We start from the raw sequence: 23,498 nt of genomic DNA, 5'->3' as shown, positions 1-23,498 counted from the left end.
TTTCTGTCAAAATGTAAATATGTTGTAGAAAGAGACGGATGGCTCCTCAACGGATGAGTCATTAGCAGTTAGTGATGAGACCTGGAGTCCCCGGCATGCAGAGCAGGACTCAACACTTGAAAGAGTTACTGCAAGAGGAAGAAGGACAGGAAGGGCAAGCAGAGCAGCTGGAGTGAGTGGAAGAGGAAGATCACTGGGTAGAGCAAGGGGAATGGCAAGAGCAGGCAGAACATCAGCAACGAGCAGTGTAGCAGAAGCAAGTGGAGTGGTCGAAGACAGCAGTGAAGCAGGAGTGAGTGGAGCTGCTGGAGTGAATGATGCAGCAAGAGGAAGGACAGCAGGTGGAAGGAGAGGGATGACAAGAGCGGGCAGAACTGCAGGAGCCAGCAGTGCAACAAGGGGTAGACAGGCAGCTAGAGGAAGAGGGACCAGAGCAGCACCTGGAATTTCTGAAGAGGACAGAGTGAGGGTGTAGAGGCTGCAGGAGGAAAGGAGGTCTCAGACAGAGGTATCTTAGGAAATGCTGCCAGTGTCAGGATAAAATTAAAATTCCTTTTATGAAAAAAAAAAAAAAGACAGAAATTGAGGGAGAGAAAAAAAAATATTTAAAGAGAGAAACATTTGGATAATTTGTAGTATGATGCTCACAGGAAGAAATCATTTCAGAATCAGGGTTACGCTTTAAAATTTCTTAAATTTATGATTTTCAGGAGCGGATAGGGAACATGGATGCAGATGATGCACGTAGACTATTAATCAGAGTTATGGACAGAGAGCCTGGTCTCATCTTCGATGTGCTCCAACCAGCTACACAGGGAGCAGAAGCACCATTGCAAGGTGTGCCTAATTGGTGCAGTTGCTCAAGATGCAGGGAAATGGGAACGGACATCGAAAATAAATGTTGTGGCATGATGGAGGCCAACTGCATCAGCAGATTGCCCCACATGTCTTTGTATATATTAGATGAGCATGTACTGCGCTTAGCACGGCGGCTAAGAAATGACATATATGCTCTCCATGATACACAGCTGCCTGGGGATGACAACCGGGAATACCGCTATGCCGCTTACAGAAACTTTGTCTTGTGGCGGTTTGGTGCCCTCGGGGTGGGAAACCGTGTTGTCATCCCCAGCTGTTGTGTGTCCAGAATACGGGATAAATTCCCAGACCCAATTGGCAGGTACACTGGTTTCATTGAAGCGGTGTTGTAACTACTGTGGTTGCTAAAGCCATCTCACTGCTGTTGTTGTTTGTCTTTGATGTTTTATTTAATAGAATAAAGTTATCGTAATAGTTATAAAGTATATGTAGTTAACGTAGTTGTTATTAAGTTAAACCAAGTGATGTTGTTCCTTACTGCCTTCTTAATAATATACTGCATATTAGTAATAGCAAGAGCCAAAGACATAAGAAATCTTGTTTTCCACATAATTTATTTCTGAATAAAAACTGTTTTGTAGTTGAACATTCAAATTGAATCCTATTTATTTACACTTGTAATGCGTTGAAAAATTGCATATTTTGGTGCATAAGTGTCCTAACAAAAAATCAAGTCCAGCTTGCTCAGTTGACGAGGGAATCGAGCGCTGGGGTTCAGATGAACAAGGATTCAGAGCTACTCCCTCATCTCATGCTGTGTAGAGCTGGTCCCTGTAAGAGAAAAGACATTTCATTTTAATATACAGGAATAACAGTATAATTTCCCATCTCAGAAAAATACAGACCAGGGCCATAACACACGTCAATCAAACCGAACATTAGTCTACCAAATTTCTTCTTTTACAGTCTGATGACATTTGTTTGCTGAAAATATATTCACAATTGAAACTTTCAGGTATTCATACCTAGGCCTCTGCTGACATGGAACTCAATAATGGTGTCTATGGACGGAGGGGGAACATTTGGAAGGAGGCCGAGTGTCCTAGGGTCATCAGGACGTAGAATCCTGCGTCTTGGCAACCCCCTCTCAGAATGCAGTCTTTTCCTCAAAATGGCTGCCTGCAGATCAGGGATGTAGCTGTAGTCCTTCACAACTTTCAGGGTGTAGACAGTCCATCTCCCAGATTTCTTTTGGTATTGTCGACGAAAGCTTTAAAAAGAAAAACATTTATTTAAAATCCAAAGTTGTATTTTGGTTGAATACACTAATATTTATAAAATATAACATTATGGAAAAATATAACTGGTTAGTCTAAAATGAATTCCTTACAAAGTGAAAAATCATATACATAAATGATTATCTGTAGGCCTATGCTTTTCTGAAGAGTGTGCCAAGAGAAATTCTTGTTAGTCTTACATCATTTGGCCCTCTTTGTTAGACAGTGGTGGTCGGTTTTTATGGTGGTTGTAGTCCAGGGCTGCCAGGAGAGTCCTTGCCTCATACACGGACGGCGAGAAACTGAAACGCTTGCTTGCATACATCAGGATGTGGTTGTGAAAGGACTCCAGCTGACAGGTTGATCTATGTGGAAAAAAATGTCTGTATAATTATACTACAGACAGTGGCGATAATGTATTCTAAAGATAATTTACTGTGTTGAATAATGTTTGAATGCGTTTGTCTAACAGATTACATCAGAATTATGTAACTTTACAAAAACTGTTTTCAGTGTTCACATACACAGGTCATAGTTAGACCAAAATGTTTAACTATTCCCATTGCTTGGCTTTATGGAAATCTGACATGTTAACTTCAATTTGAAAAAAGTATTTTAGGTGGTTGCTGAAGTTACCTGAAAGGCAGATATCGGTGCACGTCTTTCAGCCATCTCTTGTTGAGCACAATAGTTTCTAGTGCCTTGTGAGCCTGTGACCCACTCTCCAGCCATTCCTTCTCTTGATTTTCTGGCAGGCGATCATGCAAGCAATGGCCAAGGTACCATTTGTGCTCATTCGTAACATGGTGAAGCACACTGCTCCACAGTTTCTAAAATAAATAGGTTGTGATTAGATCAGACAGTGGCACAACAAAAGATGGATGAATAGTTTAGGTGTTGATATGGGTGTGTGCTGTGATCTAAGACTGGCAGTGTGTCAAAAATTATTGAATATGGACTTCTGAGTCCACTGTATAGTATACAGGAGTATATGCATTACAAATTACATTTTTTGCCACACTGCCCGTGTATGTGCAAAGTGCATTGAATTATGAGTCTTGAGCCTTCTTCAGTATAAAGTTCTTTTCTCTTGGGTTCCCTAAGACAGTTAACAATATCAAACTAAATGTTAACTTAATTTATGTAGTCACTTACAAGATAAAACAAATTGAGATGCATTACTTACCCGGAATTGCACTTCCGTCTCTGCTGTCTTACAACAGTACCAGAAGTGGTTAACAATGTCTTTTGTCCACTGCAGCAGGACCTTTTGTCCTGACAGCTGTCCTGCCTAAGTACGCAAACAAACCATTTATTTAGATTATGATAGAATATAGAATATGTTTACATGTCGACAGAACTGAAATTTCACAATTAGGAAAAACCCACTGCAGTGATCTTCTTGGCCAGATTCTTTGCTCCATGCCACATATCCCATGAGTGAAGTACTCCAGAGTCCTTGTATCTACCAGATCTAGGATCTTGTAAACAAAAATAAATCATTAATTTAGAAGCTAATATATGCAACAGACAAATCATACACATCTAATAAACATAAAAAGGATTTTACATTAGCACTGTAAATAATACCAATTTACTCATAAGAGAAGCAATCTGAGTGTGAGCATCCGTACATATTTCTGTGAGCTTTACTTCTGTCAGAAGCTTGTCCATGGTGCTTACAAAAGCCTCTCTTTCCATGATGACAGAGTTTCGCTGGGTCTGCCTTTTGTCAATAGTCACAACAGATATGATTTCCTTAGTATCATTCTCCATGGTGGTGTACGTGCAGTACTGGGCACAGTGTCCTGGACTGTCCATTCTTCCATCTGCTGTAAAAGTCAGGCACAAAAATTATCTTCAGAACAACAATTGTAATGACAAGTTTGAAAAGTGCAAGACAGGAACATTGAAAAGCAAAATCGAAAGGCAAATAAGGAACATTGTACTTTTAAAGTAATTAAAATATTAAAAGCAAGATAAATTACCAAAGAAACTACATCATGATGTAAGGATTCTGCACTTAGAAAATGTAGGCTATGTTTGACTTTTAATTCCCTTTGTTAAAAAGCCAGCGGACATACCTAGCACAACAACACCATCTTTATTCTGCAGACGTTGGATCGCTGTAGATCTCTTTTCCTCCCAGAAGTCCTTGATTGCTCCTAGGCAGTAGGTGTCTTGAATGCTAAAGAAAGAGTCCTTCCCAACAAAGCCCATGTTCATGTAATTGAACAGGTGGGACACTTTATAATAGTTATTCCCAGACAGGAGGATGTTTGTAGCCATCATAAAGTCCCCTGCCTGCATCCCGTATTTTAGTGTGGACTGTGAGTTCCACCTCCATATATGGTGACCATTGGAACATATCTGTAAGACAATGAAACAGTAAGCTGATTGGTAGACATGTGTCCCCACCATAGTGTTCCACTTTTATATGTACAAATTAGAAATAACAGCAAATATACTTGTTAGCAAACATGCCCTTTCCAGGAATTACAGTCTTTCAGGGGCAGCATTGCATGTTTTAAAATACATGTGAAAAATACATGTGCATTAAAATAAAAGATGGAATTGACTTAGTGGGGCATGGTAATGTGTGCCACAAATTTGGATTCCCACCAATGGATGGATGTTTCTTATGTTATATAAAGTAAAGGTAAATTAATATATGAGATTTACATGATTTTGTGGTACAGAGATATTTTTGGACTCACCCATTCAATGATTGTTCCTGTGCCTCTTGAAGTCAGATTAACTTCAAATGGTGCTGAAGCCTGGCAAGCCTGATGTGTCACATTGTTTGTGAAATTGCACTTCACAAAAGGTAGCCTTAGAAACGTAACCAGCTGTTTCAAGTTGGATTCGTACACTATCGATGCCCGTTGTCCAATTAAATCATCCTCACACAAGACTTGGAGGCCAGCAGGAGATGCTACAGAATCTTCTCGTTGGGGCGGTACTTCATTTTCTGTGTAAAGATGCACCGTCTCTTCCAGACTGATTAACGGAAGCTCTTCAATAATGTCCAAGGCTTTTTTTCCTCCACCAGTTCTGTCAGAATATGTAAAAAATAAAATATAATACAGTATGTACCATTAACATGTGCTTACTACAGATAAATGTATTTGATTTTATATGTGAAAAGATATCTATAAAATGGAAAATTATTACAGTTAAAACATTACACTATACAGCGTAGAAAGTTATTTCACTTCTCTGCCATTCACCAACAACAAGAAATCACACCCACTATAGGTTTAGCTTTCCATTAGTCTAAGCCTAGCCACGCCTACCCACGTACATTGGTTCACAGGACAGTGCTAAACTATGGTGTGAAAGAGGTGAGTAGACTTGCTTCTGACAAACCTCATACAAATAGATGGGATATAGTCCTCATCCGAACTACTAGCTTCACTAGCTGTTTCCCATGCATCATCATTCATATCATCCTGGTTTCGCCAGTCAATCCTGAAAATAAAAGAAAAAATTCAGAAAGACAAATACAGAATAACTGAATGGATTACACAGCTAATTATACAAAGGGGGTGTTGATTAGGTGGGTTCAGTTTCAGATCTTGTGAGTTGTCATGTACTGTACATCAAAGCACAGAGAAAGTATAAAACTATGGATTAGAATAATACTTACACTGTGTTTTGAAGATCATTAGCGTCTTCAGTCAGGATAAAGGTGGACTCATCATGAACACTCATCTTAGAAAAACTAAAAGAAAAAAAATAATTAAAACAAAGTTTTAAAACGGGGGGGGGGTGTGAACCAAGTCTGCGCCACACACAGGCCATTTCTGTCATTTATGCATCCCTAGTTTACATAGAAATGATAAATGATTGTAAGTGAAACAACTTAATTTCAAACCAATAACAATAATTACTTATAAATACCAGTTTAAAAAAAAATCACCTTTCATCTAGCGTCTGTTGTTCTGTTTCTGCCATGGAAAGGTCTTCAATACCAGGCTCCAGAAAGCAGTGCTCTCTGTAAAACAAATGCCATCTATTAGTCTGGTGTACTTATCATACTTAGCAAATTGGAGAAGTAATTTTCTAAATCTTCTGTATTCATTACCTATCTGATGAGGACTGACTGGATGGTGCTATGGTCGAGAGGGTTTGAATAGGCATTCCATGTCTCTTGCTAGGAGTTGATGTTGATGGTCCTCCTCTTTGATAACTGTTCAATAAGGAAACATATGGAAATGTAATTTACCACCAACCCATAACACATATCTAGAATTATATGAAGTTAATAACGAAGTTACTAACAAAGTTAGTTACTAACAAAGAAGTTACTAACAAAGTTAGTAACTTACGCCAGTACATAACATGCCTAGAACAACAATCAGCAAGCCTGAGCTGAATATTTCAATAAACCCACACCGTTAGCTTTGTCTGTTCAATACGAGGATTTACTATCGGTTACTTGTATTTATATATATTATAACTAACTACAGTGTAGATGGGCACAGTTTCAGGTAAAACTGAAAATATGTAACGTTATACCTATGGTGTGATGTAAACATACTATAAGCAGCAGAGGTTGGTTGACTGTCGTGGTTAGCTCGCCGAAACTTTAGCTAACGTCCTCTAACATACGCACAGGCTAACTATAGTCAGTTAGCTTTGTGTGTAACATAACAAAAACCCACCCATCTCGTAGGAGCGAAGCTTAATATTTCATTCAATAAAATGATGGTACAAAAGGAATACTAACGCAACAGGTCTTATGTTGACTTGTTAACTTGCGTTGCGCTAACGTTAGCATAGTGTTAGCTGGCTGTCTAAACTTGTGAAAAGTTGAACATCCCATCCAAACTGTTTTTCACTTTCTCCCCAATATTACTATAAACTAAATGAAGACACCTGGACTTGGACTTTGGTCGAGACCAAAAACCATATTTGCCAAGACCAGCGGCCGAGACCGAGACAAGTCCAAATACAAGTCCAAATACAAGACCGGACTCGAGTACTACTGTCCTGCTATTAGCTGAATATGAGCTTACCTGTCTATTAGAATGCATGCAAGATCGGCATCTCTCTGTAGTCCCAGTTTATCACGAAGCTCTCTCTATCTTGGAAATGCCACTCCAATGTTTATCCTCGTCTTGCTTCTTTTCAAGTCCCAAAACCTTCTTGGATCATTTTTTTCACCTGTACGTTTGCGCTTCGTAGCTCTAGCTCCAGCAGCAGAACGTGCAGGCAACGCATAATCATGGTCCATAACGACTGAGGTAGCTATACACACAAATACTACAATTGTATAGTTTATAATAGTTTCGGTCAAGTTCAGTGACGCTAGCTGCTCTGTTAACTTCAACTTCTTCTTCTTCGCCGTCTTATTCTTTGGTTTCATTGGCGGACTTCCGGTGTTCACCTTTGCGTTTGGCGGAAGTTAGAGTAACTAGAGGAGTCAACGGATATAACGCCATTGACGGGCGACAAAAACGAAACGTCCCGTGTCTTCGAATTAAATTACAAATTTTTCTGGGTTTGAAAGTTGGTGGAAACATTTGGGATAATATAAGTACAAAACTAAAAAATATATATAACATAGGTATAGTGATTGTTGGTGTTTTTAATGCAGAAAAGTTACATATTGTACCTTTAAAGTCCCCCATTATAAACTTTGGCACATCTGGTGAGATTTCATCCAATTCTTGGGTGGTATTAAAAACAATGTGTGCTGCCTTATTTATGTCATTTAGAGCCATTTGGAGGTTGGTAAGAACTGCAGTTGTACTAGCCTCTCATGTCCAGCTCTATCTACATAGTAAGGCCTGGCTACATCGCAAATGCATTCTGAGATAGGAGGAAGAAAATGCTGTTTGCATTTCTTTAAACCAATCCCAATGGTCTTGGGTGGCGCTAAGGTCTAGATGCAGCGATGGTGGCTCTGCTAAATAATCTCAGGAAGGAACTTTTTTTGGTGGAACACTTGCACCCCTTCTCAAAAGAAAACGCCACGTACAATATTAACGTCCAGGAACCTGAGGCCATTTTTACAATTCCTTTTCCGTCTGGTTTTATTTCTTAAAAAAGCTTGTAAAACATCAACCCTGTTGTCTATAGTATAGGATATATCCTTCAACGCCCATTTAAAACAAACCTCAAGAATAGCCTTTTTCCATCTTCGTAACATTGCCAAAATTAGGAATATCCTGTCTCAAAACGATGCTGAAAAACTAGTCCATGCATTCGTTACTTCTAGACTAGATTACTGCAATTCCTTATTATCAGGTTGCCCAAATAAGTCCCTTAAGACTCTCCAGCTGATCCAGAATGCTGCAGCACGTGTTCTGACGAGAACTAAGAGAAGAGATCATATTTCTCCTGTATTAGCTTCTCTACATTGGCTTCCTGTGAAATCTAGGATCGAATTTAAAATCCTCCTCCTGACTTACAAAGCTCTAAATGGTCAAGCACCATCATACTTAGAAGAGCTCTTAGTACCCTATTGTCCCACTAGAGCACTGCGCTCCCGGAATGCGGGGCTACTTGTGGTTCCTAGAGTCTCTGGAAGTAGACTGGGGGCCAAGGCCTTCAGCTATCAGGCTCCACTTTTGTGGAACCAGCTCCCAGTCTGGGTTCGAGGGGCAGACACCGTCGCCACATTTAAGAGTAAACTAAAAACCCTCCTCTTTGATAAAGCTTATAGTTAGGGAGTGAGGAGTTGAAGCGTCCACCTAACCTGTCCCAGAACTGCTTGTTACTAATCTAGCTCTGGGGAGTGAACTCCCCAGAGCTAGATTAGTCCTTATGTTTCTTCTTCGCAGAGCTATGCTCTGCAATTCTCTGCAATTCCCGGCCGCGTCCTGCTGCGTCCGTTGCATCCACCGCATCCACCCATCCTCTGCAGCGCCACGTTACATCCCGCAACGCCCTGCTGTGATGTTCCTATGCACAGAGTAGTCAGGATCCGGTATAGGAGACTGCACTACTCAGTATGACACGATGTGCCCTGCTATGACATGAACTTCCATGATAACCTTCGAAGTCACTGTTCCATTATGTTCCATTATCTTTAATGTGACTATTATCATCACTGTTCATCACACCCCCAACCGGCCCGTCAGACACCGCCTACCAAGAGTCTGGGTCTGCCGAGGTTTCTTCCTAAAAGGGAGTTTTTCCTTGCCACTGTCGCAATAACCACTGCTAATGCTTGCTCTTGAGGGAATTACTGTAATTGTTGGGGTTTTGGAAATCATAGAGTGTGGTCTAGACCTACTCTATCTGTAAAGTGTCTCGAGATAACTCTGTTATGAATTGATACTATAAATAAAATTGAATTGAATTATACTCAATCAATGTACATCATTCTTTTCAGGAAAAACAGGGCTATTAGAATACTGAGCTGTAGTGAGGTCAATTGAATGTGAAAAAAGGTTGTATGACCTTAAAGACAAATAAATAAATAAAACGGAAAATGGGTCTCACAGATATGTATTTGATATCACACTCAGATCAATAAAAGCTTAGCCAAAATCCTGTCTAAATCACTTCCCATATGTCTTGACTTTTCAAAAAAAGTCCAGACGCTTTTTCCCTCATGACATTCATTCATACCAATAATCAAAATAATAATGTCATATTAATTGATATCACACACACAGCAATGCTACACAAGCATTTGTGTTGTCTAAAACAGTTTTCCTATATATTTGGAGTCATCCAGTGCAAAAATGAACATAATGAACATTATAACTCATATAAATGACAAACTATTCACATTTCTTCAAAAAAGGCCCAAATGTATGCCAAATCTCTAAACAGTGACGTCATTCTTCTCTGTAGAACGGTAATAGACCGGAGTTATCTCTCTTTTCCACTTTTCTCTTTGTTCTCGCTCAGATTCCCATATAAGGCGTAATGTGTGACGGACCTGCCTTCCCATTGGTTGAAAAACATCAAAACACTCTCTCAAAGCATCGTCATCATGGGAGGCTTATGCTAGATGGTAGCACGGAGCTAGCAGCAGAAATAACCAAAAATGTGATAAATTATGGACATCAAGTGGATAAATCTTGGATGTAAGCATTTGGATTTATTGCTCCACAACTCCGAAAAAAGACACAAGTTCCAGGCTGGGTGTTAAGGCTAGAAAGACACCAAAGACACCGCTGTGATGGCTAACTCCTTAGTTTTTAGCTGCCAAAATCAGTAAGTCTAAATTTTATGGTTATTAAATGGTTAAAATATGAATCAGAGGTGCCGTTTTAGATCGTATATGATCGATTAGGGTCTAGAGGGTTTTAATAGTAATAATAATAAATGCTGAAAATGACACCATTGTGTGTAAGTAACAATGGCGTCATGACTGTTTGGCAAAATGACTGCAGGTGAGGTGGACATTTGGAAGTGCGTCACATAGACCTGATGTCTGATGAGAAAGACTGCATTGTTGGCGGGGTGTCTGGATGGATTGTGCGACCTCCGTCCTTTCGCAGCCAGGAGCTCACCGAGTTAAATGCCACGCTGCAGTCAAGATCTCTCTTTTCTCTCTCCAAGCTAGCGACCCCGGAAGGCACTAGCAAGCTCTCCCGTCACTTTGTGGAGCTTCTCAACTCTGAAAACGTCAGAGCAAGTTGTCAATTTGCCATTGATTTTATAACTGCAAATATTCAAAATCTACACAGTTGATTTCTCACCTGAGAAGTTGAGAAGTGAATTTATTGATGAATTAATTTCGCCAAGATGTTTCATAGAGACACAGGGACACAAGAACACAAGTCCATACAAGAATACATATTGAGAAAGGAATGTAATGTCCCTGTAAACACAATTCTTCATCTCTAAGGCATAACCAGTTCTGATCTCCCTGAACAAACTGCAGAGACTTTCTGCTGCGTTCCATTCACATCACAGCTACAGTTAAACTACAATTAATAAACAGTTCACATGTACGCCGAACCGTAGGGGTGGTCCGTTACACTACTGTATATTCAACATCATTGACAATGTATTAATCAATAAAATATATTTCAAATTAGAAAACATTACACTTCATAACGTGTATGCATTATGATTGTATTATTGTACAAAATAGCAAAATAATAGTAATAATTATCAAAACTGAAAGTCAACTCAAAAATGTGTTTTTCTTGTGCGTACGTGATGGTGGATGTGGTCGGAGCAGACAAGAAATTAGCACTGGCTGTTAACAGTCGTTGTGCTTGGTTGCCATCTCTCGCTTGTGTTTTCCTATCCGTGGTTTGGCTCTGTGTGTGTGTACCTGGACCCTGCCTATCAACACACCTGCCTGGTATTAACTCAACATGCAGTGTGGCCCAATTCCAACCAGGATTATTAGAGTAAACAAAAACGGGAAAGTCCAGGATGTAAGTTAGTGCGGGGGATTAAAGTGACTAGGGATGGAGAGAGGGGGAGGGGGTTAAGAGCAGAAGTGGAAAGTAAAGATATAAATTTACTCACATTACTGTCTTGAGTAGTATTTTATTTCGCTACATTACAAATCCCATCCGTTACTGAGTAAAAAAAAACTTTTTAAAATAAAAGGAAGAAAAACAAATCGTGCCCGGAACCACTGCAGTGAAAGAAAGCTCTATTGTCAATAAAGTAAAAAGAAAAAAAAAAGTTTGCTGAGGAGGGCAGATGCTTCGTAGCGACTTCCGCTAACTTGTTGCTCTCTCTAATATAACCAATATAAGCCGCTCTGTTTAGGCTACAAAAACGTGCATGCAGGCTGAAATTCAACTGTGCCGTTTTGTTGGGATTAAGCTCTAAGCAGAAGGAAACTCTGCTAGCTGCTAGACTAATGTGCAATGATAAACACTACAGCTTTAACATTAATGTGTCCACGTCCACCTCAGCTCAATGAACTGTCCATCCCCCCCCATACCACACAATATCTGTTCTCCTGTAAGGCCGGTTACACACTGCAGGCGTGGCGTGAGCGTGGCGTGAGCGTGGCGTGTCAGCTGGATGGATTTTGTCTGTCTTTACACACCAGAAAGGTGTCTGACGCGGCGCTGCTGCTGCTAGCCTTGTCTGGACACATAAGATGTTTCCTTACCATGTAAATTTAACATTAATATATACTGATTTGATTACAGCAATGACAACCTCGGCAGTATTGACGGCAAAATAGGCTACAGAATATTTCTGTATTGACAGGTGCAATATTAGAAAATCGATTTAAAAAAAATTACATTCATATATCTTGATTTATATCAAAACCTAGAGGCTTTCAAACATCAACATGTCATTTGTTAAGATTTATTTGTGTCTAAATGACATACAGTACAGGCCAAACGTTTGGACACACCTTCTCATTCAATGTGTTTCCTTTTTATTTTCATGACTATTTACATTGTAGATTCTCACTGAAGGCATCAAAACTATGAATGAACACATATGGAATTATGTACTTAACAAAAAAGTGTGAAATAACTGAAAACATGTCTTATATTTTAGATTCTTCAAAGTAGCCACCCTTTGCTTTTTTTGATAACTCTGCAAACCCTTGGTGTTCTCTCAATGAGCTTCATGAGGTAGTCACCTGAAATGGTTTTACCTTCACAGGTGTGCCTTGTCAGATTTCATTAGTGGAAGTTTTTCCCTTATTAATAAAAATGCAAAGGGTGGCTACTTTGAAGAATCTAAACTATAAGACCTGATTTTATTTATTTCACACTTTTTTGTTAAGTACATAATTCCATATGTGTTCATTTATAGTTTTGATGCCTTCAGTGAGACTCTACAATGTAAATAGTCATGAAAATAAAAAGGAAACGCATTGAATGAGAAGGTGTGTCCAAACTTTTGGCCTGTACTGTATAAACATATTTTTCTATTCTGTTTTGCCTGGAAACACTTCCAGCACACTCGCGTCTCGCGTGAAAAATAGGCGTCGGTTCTATTTTGTAGCAGGCACACGTCTCAGGCCGGCAGTGTGTAAGCTCTAACCTGTTAACATGGGAGCCGAAATATAAAAGGACACGCCACGCGGCTGACACGCTCGCGCGACAAGTCCAGTGTGTAACTGACCTTACTTCCGCGAGCAAAAAGTAAAAAAAAAAAAGATTAAAGCTGCAAGCAGCGATGGACGGGCCCTCGTGCTCTGGTTACTGGCAGACGCCGCTCCTTGTGACCATGCGTTGGCGTGGCACTCAGACACTGAAGATTATAACCAATGAAAAGGGAACTCCCTGCTGAGTTCAATGATACCTCACACAACACTCTACGTCATACAGTTCATTAGCTGTGAATGTACACCAAAGTTACAACAACTTCTTTGTTCATCGATAAACACTCAAAATGGCCGCCACGCCACGCCCACACAGTTTGACGACAGGTTTGGCTTTTAATAACTTTTCATCTTTAAGGTTAAGACATTAAACGTTAAAACCGAATTTGAAGTCCATCGGGTGAAATCTCCAGGAGGAGTTCGTTAAAGTATAGCACCTTGACTTTTAGGCCTACTTCCTGTTGCCACTAGGGGGCGCTAACACTTTAACTAAATATCGGCCTTTATTTGTCCTCAGGGTTGGACTCTTATGAATCCTGAAAAGTTTCGACTCTGTTGGACAATGTACACTCGAGTTACACCCACTTCCTGTTTCGATGATGAAACGCACAAAATGGCCGCCCCGCCACGGCCAAGCCCTATGACGAAAAGTTATTTTTTTTAACAACTTTTCATCTTTAACATCTTAAGATGGCACAGACCGAGTTTGAAGTTGATCGGATGAAATCTCTAGGAGGAGTTCGTTAAAGTACGACATGTGGAAATGGCCATTTCAAACTTTCAATTCAAAATGGCGGACTTCCTGTTGGGTTTAGGGTATCGCTCCAATGAGCTTTTTTGTACATCTTGACATGATACATATGTGTACCAAGTTTGTTAGTCTACATTAAACGTACTGCAGGGGCGCTTTTTTTAGGGGGCGCTAGCGAGCCACTTTTGTGAGTCTATTCCTGAAACCCTTAAAATATCAAATTTTCACCAAAAACAGTCAGGGCTGAAACCGTGGAAAAATGATCTGGTGGCGCCGATGGTGCAGGTACAGTGGTGGTTTGTACAAAACTACACTGGCTGTTACCAGTCATTATGCTAAGTCTTCTGGCTGTGGTTTCTGATTGGCCAGTACAGACTAGGGTGGTATCTGTTTGGCTCTTTATCACAGCCAACGTACGTCCATGTGTCTCCAGTTGTGTTTCCCTGTCCGGGGTTTGACCATGATGTTATCTGTCTCTAAAACGTTTAAAAAGCTGGGACCTGCTACAATCATTAGATCTGAAAAAGTCTTTTAGTAAAAATGATTCGGCTTAGGCTTGGGTGCTGCGCCTAAACCTTATAATGGCCTGGTGTTCTATATGTATATGCTACATACTTCTGAGACATTATATATAGCTAAAACTAGCAAACCCACTGAAAACTAACTCAAACTAAACTAAAATTAAATTTAAAATTAAAAACTAAATGGTTTTTATAAACTATGATATATATTATAGTTTTAATAACTGTGGTTCCAATCCCCTCCACCCTCTCATTCCATGACAGGTGTGGAGCTACTGGGTGCTCATTTTCATACAGCCTGGGCACAGTGCCAAGAGTTCACCAGACAGGTGCCTACCAACATCATGATCTTCTTTTCACCTCTTCAACTGGCGTTAGCAGTTTAGATCTAGATAACACTCAACTGTCCTGCTGTTATCCAAGACGTGGACTGAGCACAGACATTAGGCTCTTTGGAGAGGAGCTGCTCCTCGCCTGTAAAGTAGACGAGAGCAGGCGACAAAAATCAGCTGTGAAGTCGGACCTTCAGGCTGAACAGGAAGTCAAAGAAACACTCACATCCTGTTACGTCCAATTCCGATTTAATAAAATGTTATCAGACCCAAATATCAGCTTGTAAACAGTCTACAGCTGTTATAATTAAGAGTAGCTCTGAAAATGCTCTACATGCGATCTGTTGCTCATTTTAATCAACAACAGACTGTAGATGATCTGTAATCTGAATAGATTTAGTCTCTCTGACTTCTAAACACAACTATCAGCCACACAACATGTGTTCTGTTCAGAATAAGTCGTTAAATCAGACAAATACCAGTTAAAATCCCTCCGATTCAAAATAAAATAAAGTTTACATAAAACATCTTGTTGAGTTGATTCTGAACCAATCAGCTGAGAGGCCAGCATTTCCCAGCATGCCCCTGGGTCCGCCTGGCTCTTGCAGTCGGTGAAAAACAACTGCGCTGCCTGCTCTCAAACCTGCGGCCGCCTTGATCTCGTGAGGTTATCGTTGCCCACGTGTGCATGACGTCAGAGCTACTCAGGATCAAGTCGGACACAAATCTACCCAGCATGCATTGGGCGGCAATTGCCGGTGATCCATTCTGCGCAGGCCTGGCTTCTCTTGAACGAGCCTACTGTCTTTTATTATGAGTTTGATACAGGTCATGTGAGAGGCATATTCTGTTTGGATATTCAGAATAAGGCGACTATAGCATTTCTGATGAAGACATGTGATATGTTGGTATTTGGTATTTATAATAGGGGTTGCATGACATTTTTTAAAGTTGAAAGTGATGTGATGAAAGTCGAGTCACTGCCGACTAGTCGATGATGACATCATTGTCATTTATTTCAGCCATTAACCTAATAAAATCACAGAGGAAGGGACTGCTTTGCATTCTATATACCTGTATTCATCACCTTTTAATATCAGCACTTGTATTGATTTTATTAAGAGGCTCGCTTTATGGAGCTTAGCCTTTCAAGAGTTTTGTATCTAGTCTAATTTATCAGCAAGCGCTTTTTATCAGTGACCTCAACTAACGTTACCCATTTTTCAGTTTGTGCTTTAACACACTATACTCACACTACTGGGTATACCAGCAGCAACTTTACACACACCAGTCCCGGTAATTATGTCCAAAGCTGCGTTCTGCATCTCTGTGATAGTTCGTCAATCAAAAGTTTGCCAGAAACAAACACTCACTGCATTAATATAATACAGTCTATTATCTGTCCCTGTTGGCAACCAATGCATTGGGTTTATTCCTAGTTATGTGGGCACACAATTTAAATGGCCATTAAAGCGAACAGCTACAGGCAGCTCTCCTCGTCCTTAGCTCCAATATCTCCTCATGTCCCAAATGTTTTGTGGCTCTCAAATGAAGTTACAAATGAACTGGTTTTTGGTTTCAGGTATAATGAAGGATCATGAAGTATTCACCCCCCTCCCCTCAGGCAGACCTCTGCACAGCCCCAAAGCCAGAACAACAAGGCTACAGTGCAGCTTCTTCACAAAGGCTGAGACTTATGAAGTCACAGACTTAACTCTGTCCTCTGCACTGATGCAATCTTTTAACTGCTGCTCAGTTTTTAACTGAACACAAAGAACAGCTGAGGCTGATGGGAATCTGATCAGTTTATTAAAAGAATGAAATACAGATCAAACTCTGAATGTCAGCATGCTAACTTCAGCTCTCAGTTCAAGCTGTAACAATAAAACTGAAGCAAACTAATATGATGAAAGTGTAAATGTAATCATAACACCTGCTGAGCTGAAAGATATTCTAACAGAAAATAGAAATCAGAAAACAGAAACATTTCTTGTACCCTCGTGTTTTCCTCCCTGCTCTGGTTTGCTTGTTTATAAAGCTCAGAAATGTTTAATTTATAACCAAAATAATCTGTGTTACACCTTTAGCCAACTTCATTCCAACTAGTCTTACACTTTTGTTTCCATTCATGGTCAATAGACGCCATTAACATAGACCTGAAGTCTAAATAAAGGAGAAATTGTGAGTTTTGGATTATAAAAGAATGGTATGATATCCTCAGGTCAACATTTACTGAAGTCAGTTTATCAAGAGCAAAATTATTCTGTCAAGAATTGTTTGGAAAATGGGTCCAAATTTGACCCGAGGTCAACATGAGGGTTAAACATCTATCTATAAATTGCAGGAATGTCTGTCTGTCTGGGCACGAATAAGTGCAGTGGCAGTTTGACATTGTTTGGATTAGAAATTCAAAAGATATCGTTAAATAAATAGATATGAGAAGCACACATTGGCTCTGGCGCTGGCCACTCCCCTCTCACCCTGAGGACCAGAGACAGAGAGCAGCAGAGCTTTGGCAGCTAAAATGTGACATACTCCTCAAACCCACAAACATGTCCAAAGTAGCACTACTTGGGACTGTCTTTGACTTTGAATAAACAAACGACAATTCCCGAATTTAAGGAGGTTTCAGAATCCCACACATGGAAAGCACAGCTACCTATTTTATAAAGCAAGACATATCTGTATATACAGTATGTGTGTCCGTGTTTGGGGGGAAGATAACCTGCTCATCACTTTTCCTGCTATTGTATTAAGTTTCTGTGAGCTGGCAGAACATAACATAATCTCAGAGATTATTCCTTTACAGCGCTGTGCAATGCGAGAAAATCTCAGAGCTGAACCGGGCAGACACATCAGTTTTCATCAGACTCACCCTGGGTCAGGTTAATTGAGTCTACTGCTAACTTCCAACATTACCTTCGCAGAAAATGCCCCCTGGGAATCAAATCCATACTTCACCGTTAACCGTCAAGACACTAAAGCTGTATTGAAATTAACACCTCTGCTGAAGTGCTAAATTTGTTAATGATCATACGACACAATCTCTCTTTCTCTCTCTCTCTCTCTCTCTCTCTCTCTCTCTCTCTCTCTCTCTCTGCAGATAGGTGCTGATTAGCTCTCATAACGGGCTGCATGGGTAGCACACTGCCATGAGTCCATGAGGCTGATTACTCCACATTTTCATTGTGATATTTTGTGATTACATTCTGATTCTGCAGCGTTCTCTGTCAGGTAAATACAGTAGTACAATGTCTTCCTCTAATGTAGACATCGCCCCGCTCCGTACGCGGGATAAGTATTACCTGGTGACCTCCAGTTATTTGTAATAATCGCGGAGGTTGTCTGTGATCTTAATCCCGCGGCAATCGGGTCATGTCTGTAATTTCTAAAGTAATAATTCCCCCCGAAATGACCTACCATATTTCGCGAAAACGGAGGTCCTGTGATAATATTAGTCCCGTGCGAATCGGCATCTCTGTGATTTGGGGTCTAACTGGCTGCGTTGTCAATTATAAATGAAAAGTTTTGACATCATATCCGGGGGATAATGTCTGTAAATTTGAGTAAAATACAGACTTCAGTTATCCCGTGTGAATGCGCCAGACAAAACACAGACGTGTGGGGGTAATTTATAAACTACAAGAGGTCCCCAGGTAATACTTATCCCGTGCGAATAGGGCTATAGCCTACACTGTAAGTCAGTAGTAGGCTATCCAGTGGAGTTGCATATGAAGTGGTTTGGGGTCCCTCTGTAAGTCATTTTGGGGTAGACTACAATTTGGTTTTGATGAATTCTACAAGCAGTAAAACCACAGGCAGCACCGCGCCGTTCCAAACAGGCACATTTTCAACAGCCTGCAGTACAAACAAATGAAAGCAACAACTAAAAAGATAAGCATTACAATGAATCAGATTAAAGCTCAATATAACATTTCCTAACACTTTGTTGAGTTTCAGGAAAAATGTGACAATCATCATCACCATGGTAACCATCGTAGACCCATCTCTACATCTCGTCTGATGAATCTGGATTCACGGGAAAGAGTCAACCATCTGTTTGAAGAAAACACAATTTTAAAAAGTCAGTATTTTCTAAATCTCAGTAGGATTCATCCTCTGGAGAACATGAAAGTCTGTATAAAATGTCACGACAATCCATCTGTTATTTGCTAAAATATTGGACTGATGAAGGTGCTAAAATCCAGATTAACTTTTTGTGATATTTTGTCAATATTTTCTCGGCCTTTGAAGTTTTTGTGGCCTTTTACCCCCATATTTTTGAAGCTTTTGTGGACATTTTTGTCACTTTTTTCAACGTTCTTTCATAATTTTTCTTTCTGAAAAAGTACTGGGCTGATCATTTACTTCGTGAAGAGCATTGTGTGAAACAGTCTGCGTTATTTTTCTGAAAATTTGGTTGAAAGAAACCTACTTTTCTGATGATTTTTTTTTTTATTTAACCCAACTTCAGTTTTAAACGACTTCAGAAGGAATCTTCTGGTCAACTTGGGCTTGTTTGCAGCGGGTGTTTGGGTTGCAAGAAATCTCTCACATTTTGATCTGATGTCTCTTCAGCCCGTAACATAACCTGGTCAAAATACATCACCACCGAAAACAGGATGACGGTGTCTTGGACCAACAAAGAAGAATAAACAAGGGATATGAATAAATGACTTTTTATGAGTAGTTTTACTTTGAAAACACAAACACAAGGGTTAAAATGAGAGACATTTGTTTACCTGGTTTCTTGTTGGTTAGGGACGCACTACCACAGCGATCTGTTCTCTGGCTGCTGCTTCCTCTTCCCACTGTTGTTCTAGTTCTGCCTTCAACTTTTCTTCTGCGATGTTTTCCTCCTCATCCAACCTCACTTTCTGATACAGGTTGTCTGTGTTGGAACCTGAATCCCCACAGTATTTCTTCAATCCACCTGATGACATCAACGCAGCTACAACAACGATGGCAAAGAGTAGAGACAGGCCGATGACCTGAACAAGAGACAACAAAGACTATTTTAATCAATCAACGGATCAAACTTTATTAGTAGAGCACTTTTACTAGAAAGGTCATGTAGCACAAAGGGCTCCACATTATAAAAACAGAAACAATGTCAACCCCACCCCCTTCCACAGACCTACACACTCGCATGAATACACACACACACACACACACACACACACACACACACACACACACACACACACACACACACACACACACACACATAGACACACGCAGCAGAACTACAGATTGACAGGTGTTGGCTTTTGGAGCAGACAGAAAATAAACGATCAAGTTTTAGTAAATGTACAGTGTAGAGTTTAGTGTGTCCATGAACTAATGATGCAGTTAATCAAGACCCAAGTAAAGCTGGCCAGCCCTCATGAAGTGTGGCATGTGGTGACCTTGATCTGAGCTACCAATCAACAAGTTGCATACCTTTTTTATTAGAGTAATATTGTTGGGTTAACTGTCAGTGATTGCATACATGTACAGTATGTGCAAAAACTGACAATTATTCCTATTACTCTAAAAAAAAAATCATAATAAAAAATAAAAAGCTAGGCAGCTGATCATCCTAGTATACCCAGTACGACAAACTAGACCCCTCCACATTCAAATCAAATCATCCAACTAACGTTATGTCATTTATGCAATACGTAGGCTATTAGGGCAATAAGTTAGTTGTGCAATATCTCATTATGTAAGGGCTGTGCTACACTTATTGTGGAGGATACAGCTGACAGGTTTGTTGAATTAATTAAAAACTGGCACTGAAAGGAGGAGTTAATGTGCTTACTATTTATGTACCTGTCTAATGTATCTGAGAGTATTACTATATAGATACCTGTCTAATGTATCTGAGAGTATTACTATATAGAGACCTGTCTAATGTATCTGAGAATATTACTATATAGGGACCTGTCTGATGTATCTGAGAGTATTACTATATAGGGACCTGTCTGATGTATTTGAGATTATTACTATATATGTACCTGTCTAATGTATCTGAGAGTATTACTATATATGTACCTGTCTAATGTATCTGAGAGTATTACTATATAGGGACCTGTCTGATGTATCTGAGAGTATTACTATATAGGTACCTGTCTAATGTATATGAGAGTATTACTATATAGGTACCTGTCTAATGTATATGAGAGTATTACTATATAGGGACCTGTCTAATGTATATGAGAGTACTACTATATAGGTACCTGTCTAATATATATGAGAGTACTACTATATAGGTACCTGTCTAATATATATGAGAGTACTACTATATAGGTACCTGTCTAATATATATGAGAGTACTACTATATAGGTACCTGTCTAATGTATATGAGAGTATTACTATATAGGTACCTGTCTAATATATATGAGAGTACTACTATATAGGTACCTGTCTAATATATATGAGAGTATTACTATATAGGTACCTGTCGAATGTATATGAGAGTACTACTATATAGGTACCTGTCTAATGTATATGAGAGTACTACTATATAGGTACCTGTCTAATGTATATGAGAGTATTACTATATAGGTACATGTCTAATGTATATGAGAGTACTACTATATAGGTACCTGTCTAATATATATGAGAGTACTACTATATAGGTACCTGTCTAATGTATATGAGAGTACTACTATATAGGTACCTGTCTAATGTATATGAGAGTACTACTATATTATAGGTACCTGTCTAATGTATATGAGAGTACTACTATATAGGTACCTGTCTAATGTATATGAGAGTATTACTATATAGGTACCTGTCTAATGTATATGAGAGTACTACTATATAGGTACCTGTCTAATATATATGAGAGTACTACTATATAGGTACCTGTCTAATATATATGAGAGTACTACTATATAGGTACCTGTCTAATGTATATGAGAGTTTTACTATATAGGTACCTGTCTAATGTAACGCTTAAACGCTTTAAATTTTTTTGTCACTCTTGTCACCTTCCTTCTTTCTACTGTGTTTTTTTCAACATATAAGGGGAACATTATTGAAAAAAAGCTTTAGAACAACTGAACTACTGTGTGCAGAAAATACACTGATAGAAGAAGACCACAGTAAAATAAAGAAAAACACAGACTGACGTAAAGAAACCAAGAAAAACTCACCCTTGAATATTTCCGTTTGTCTGTATTGTGGGGATAGCAGCGTTCATTATTCCCACAGCAAGCGTACCATTGTCCTTCGATTAACACAAAGGCAACCCACAGCAGACCAACTAAAGTTGCCTTGACCATGTGATACACAACATAAAAATAACTTTCAATCCCAGCAAATTTATATCTCAAAGTCTTGTCCGCCCAGAGTTGTACAACGAAGATAATAAAAAATGCAATAGCCATGTGGACACTGCAGTCACGACCTCTTGTTTTGCAATTGCACTCGTAACGCAATAATATTACACCAACATTGAGAATTAAAATCACAATCATTGTGATAGATAAGACGACTTGTTTGAGTGCGAAATCTGTGAAAATGTTCTTCATCTTTGCTGCAAAGTTTGAACCTGCTGCGAGCCGCTGCTTGGTACCTCTAGATATACTGACATGAGACCAAATCATTTCCTGTTTCACACCATCATTCAGAGTTCAGAGACTGTGTTGTCTCTCGAGGGGAAGTTTGATTTGCGGTAGTGGGCTAAACCACAAACAACATACGAGAATTCGTTACAGGAAAAAAACAAATAAATGTTAGAAAAAATCAAACCATGTGACTGGATGCCAGGATAAAGTGCTGATAAACAGTGAAGTGAAGGTTCAGTAAAAACTCACAATTTACAACATGGCCTCAGCCCTGCTGTCCTCCTGACCTCCTTTTACCGCTGTGTGGTGGAGAGCACACTGACATCCTCCATCACTGCCTGGTATGGAATCTGCTCTGTGGCTGACAGGAAGGGGCTACACCGAGTAGTTAAAACTGCTCGGAAAATAACAAACCACAGCCTCCCTTCTCTGGAGGACATTTACATCAGTAGGTGCAGAAGCAGAGCTTCGGTATCATGAAGGATCATGAAGTGTTCATCCCCCTCCCCTCTGGCAGGCAGCTGCGCAGCCTCAACTTATGCGTTTTACTGAAGTCAAAGTGTAAATTTACAGGTTTTAAAAATACTTAAAGTATAAAAGTAAAAGTAAAAGTAATGTAAGGGGAAAAAAATGCCATTAATATCAAAAACTTAGGCCGCACTACAGGGGCCTATAGTGCACTACCCCTAGCTAAAAAAAATCATTTTTCTAAAGGCCATAATGACTATAATATTATATTAAAATGTTAGTGTTGGAAAATCTGGGATGCACCTCTTTCAGCCACATTGATGCACATTTAAAATTAATGCATTTTAGTACAATGCAAATACATTAAATAACCATATATGTGTACTACTGAGCACTAACATGTTTCATGGAGTAGAATACATGACTAGTTGTACTGTAATGTTGCAAAAAGTCAAACTTCAGAGGCATGTTATCAATAGCCTCTATTGGACATAAATGTACATCCAATCTTAGCTGCAGGAATCTGTGAGGGTAACAGATGTAAGATGAAGAAAATTGGTGTACCCATGGCAGGCTTAGTAACAATTACCCTTGTATGGTTGTCTATATACAGTATACATTAATGCTGTCAAAATGAATGATTAATTCAAGGGATTAATAAAATAACTTTAAATTAAAATAACTCGTCCTGCTTGATACATTCCTGATATGTACTATGGTCAATTCTTTAGCTAATGGCAACAATGTCAAATTTAACTAGAAGATGTA

At 39.4% G+C, this 23,498-nt stretch overlaps 2 protein-coding genes across 3 annotated transcripts in view; one reads left to right on the top strand and one right to left on the bottom strand.

The window, feature by feature from the left end:
- The window catches only part of LOC120558615, a 411,267-nt gene that overhangs the window by 99,640 nt on the left and 288,129 nt on the right, over positions 1-23,498 (top strand). The gene's annotated exons all lie outside the window — the stretch shown is intronic.
- On the bottom strand, positions 1,486-7,219 carry LOC120558613. Its single transcript, XM_039799671.1, has 14 exons — positions 7,118-7,219; positions 6,184-6,288; positions 6,019-6,093; positions 5,746-5,820; positions 5,466-5,567; positions 4,814-5,150; positions 4,181-4,466; positions 3,731-3,928; positions 3,486-3,577; positions 3,283-3,387; positions 2,733-2,926; positions 2,297-2,461; positions 1,845-2,089; positions 1,486-1,650 (listed from the first exon to the last, which is right to left on the bottom strand). The coding sequence occupies exons 2-14, from the start codon at positions 6,237-6,239 to the stop codon at positions 1,616-1,618; spliced, it is 1,965 nt and encodes a 654-aa protein (XP_039655605.1). The 5' UTR covers positions 6,240-6,288; positions 7,118-7,219; the 3' UTR covers positions 1,486-1,615.

This window comes from Perca fluviatilis, chromosome 5, assembly GCF_010015445.1.
Source record: "Perca fluviatilis chromosome 5, GENO_Pfluv_1.0, whole genome shotgun sequence".
Taxonomy (NCBI): domain Eukaryota; kingdom Metazoa; phylum Chordata; class Actinopteri; order Perciformes; family Percidae; genus Perca; species Perca fluviatilis.
Note: the sequence above shows the minus strand (reverse complement) of the source record. Positions and strands in the feature narration are given on the sequence as shown.

Coding starts and splice junctions, on each gene's coding strand:
- LOC120558613 (XM_039799671.1), bottom strand. CDS start 6,239: ATGCCTATTCAAACCCTCTCGACCATAGCACCATCCAGTCAGTCCTCA. Junction 6,094..6,183: donor AGTCAGTCCTCATCAGATAG/GTAATGAATACA, acceptor TTTGTTTTACAG/AGAGCACTGCTTTCTGGAGC. Junction 2,927..3,282: donor AGACGGAAGTGCAATTCCGG/GTAAGTAATGCA, acceptor TATTTATTTTAG/AAACTGTGGAGCAGTGTGCT.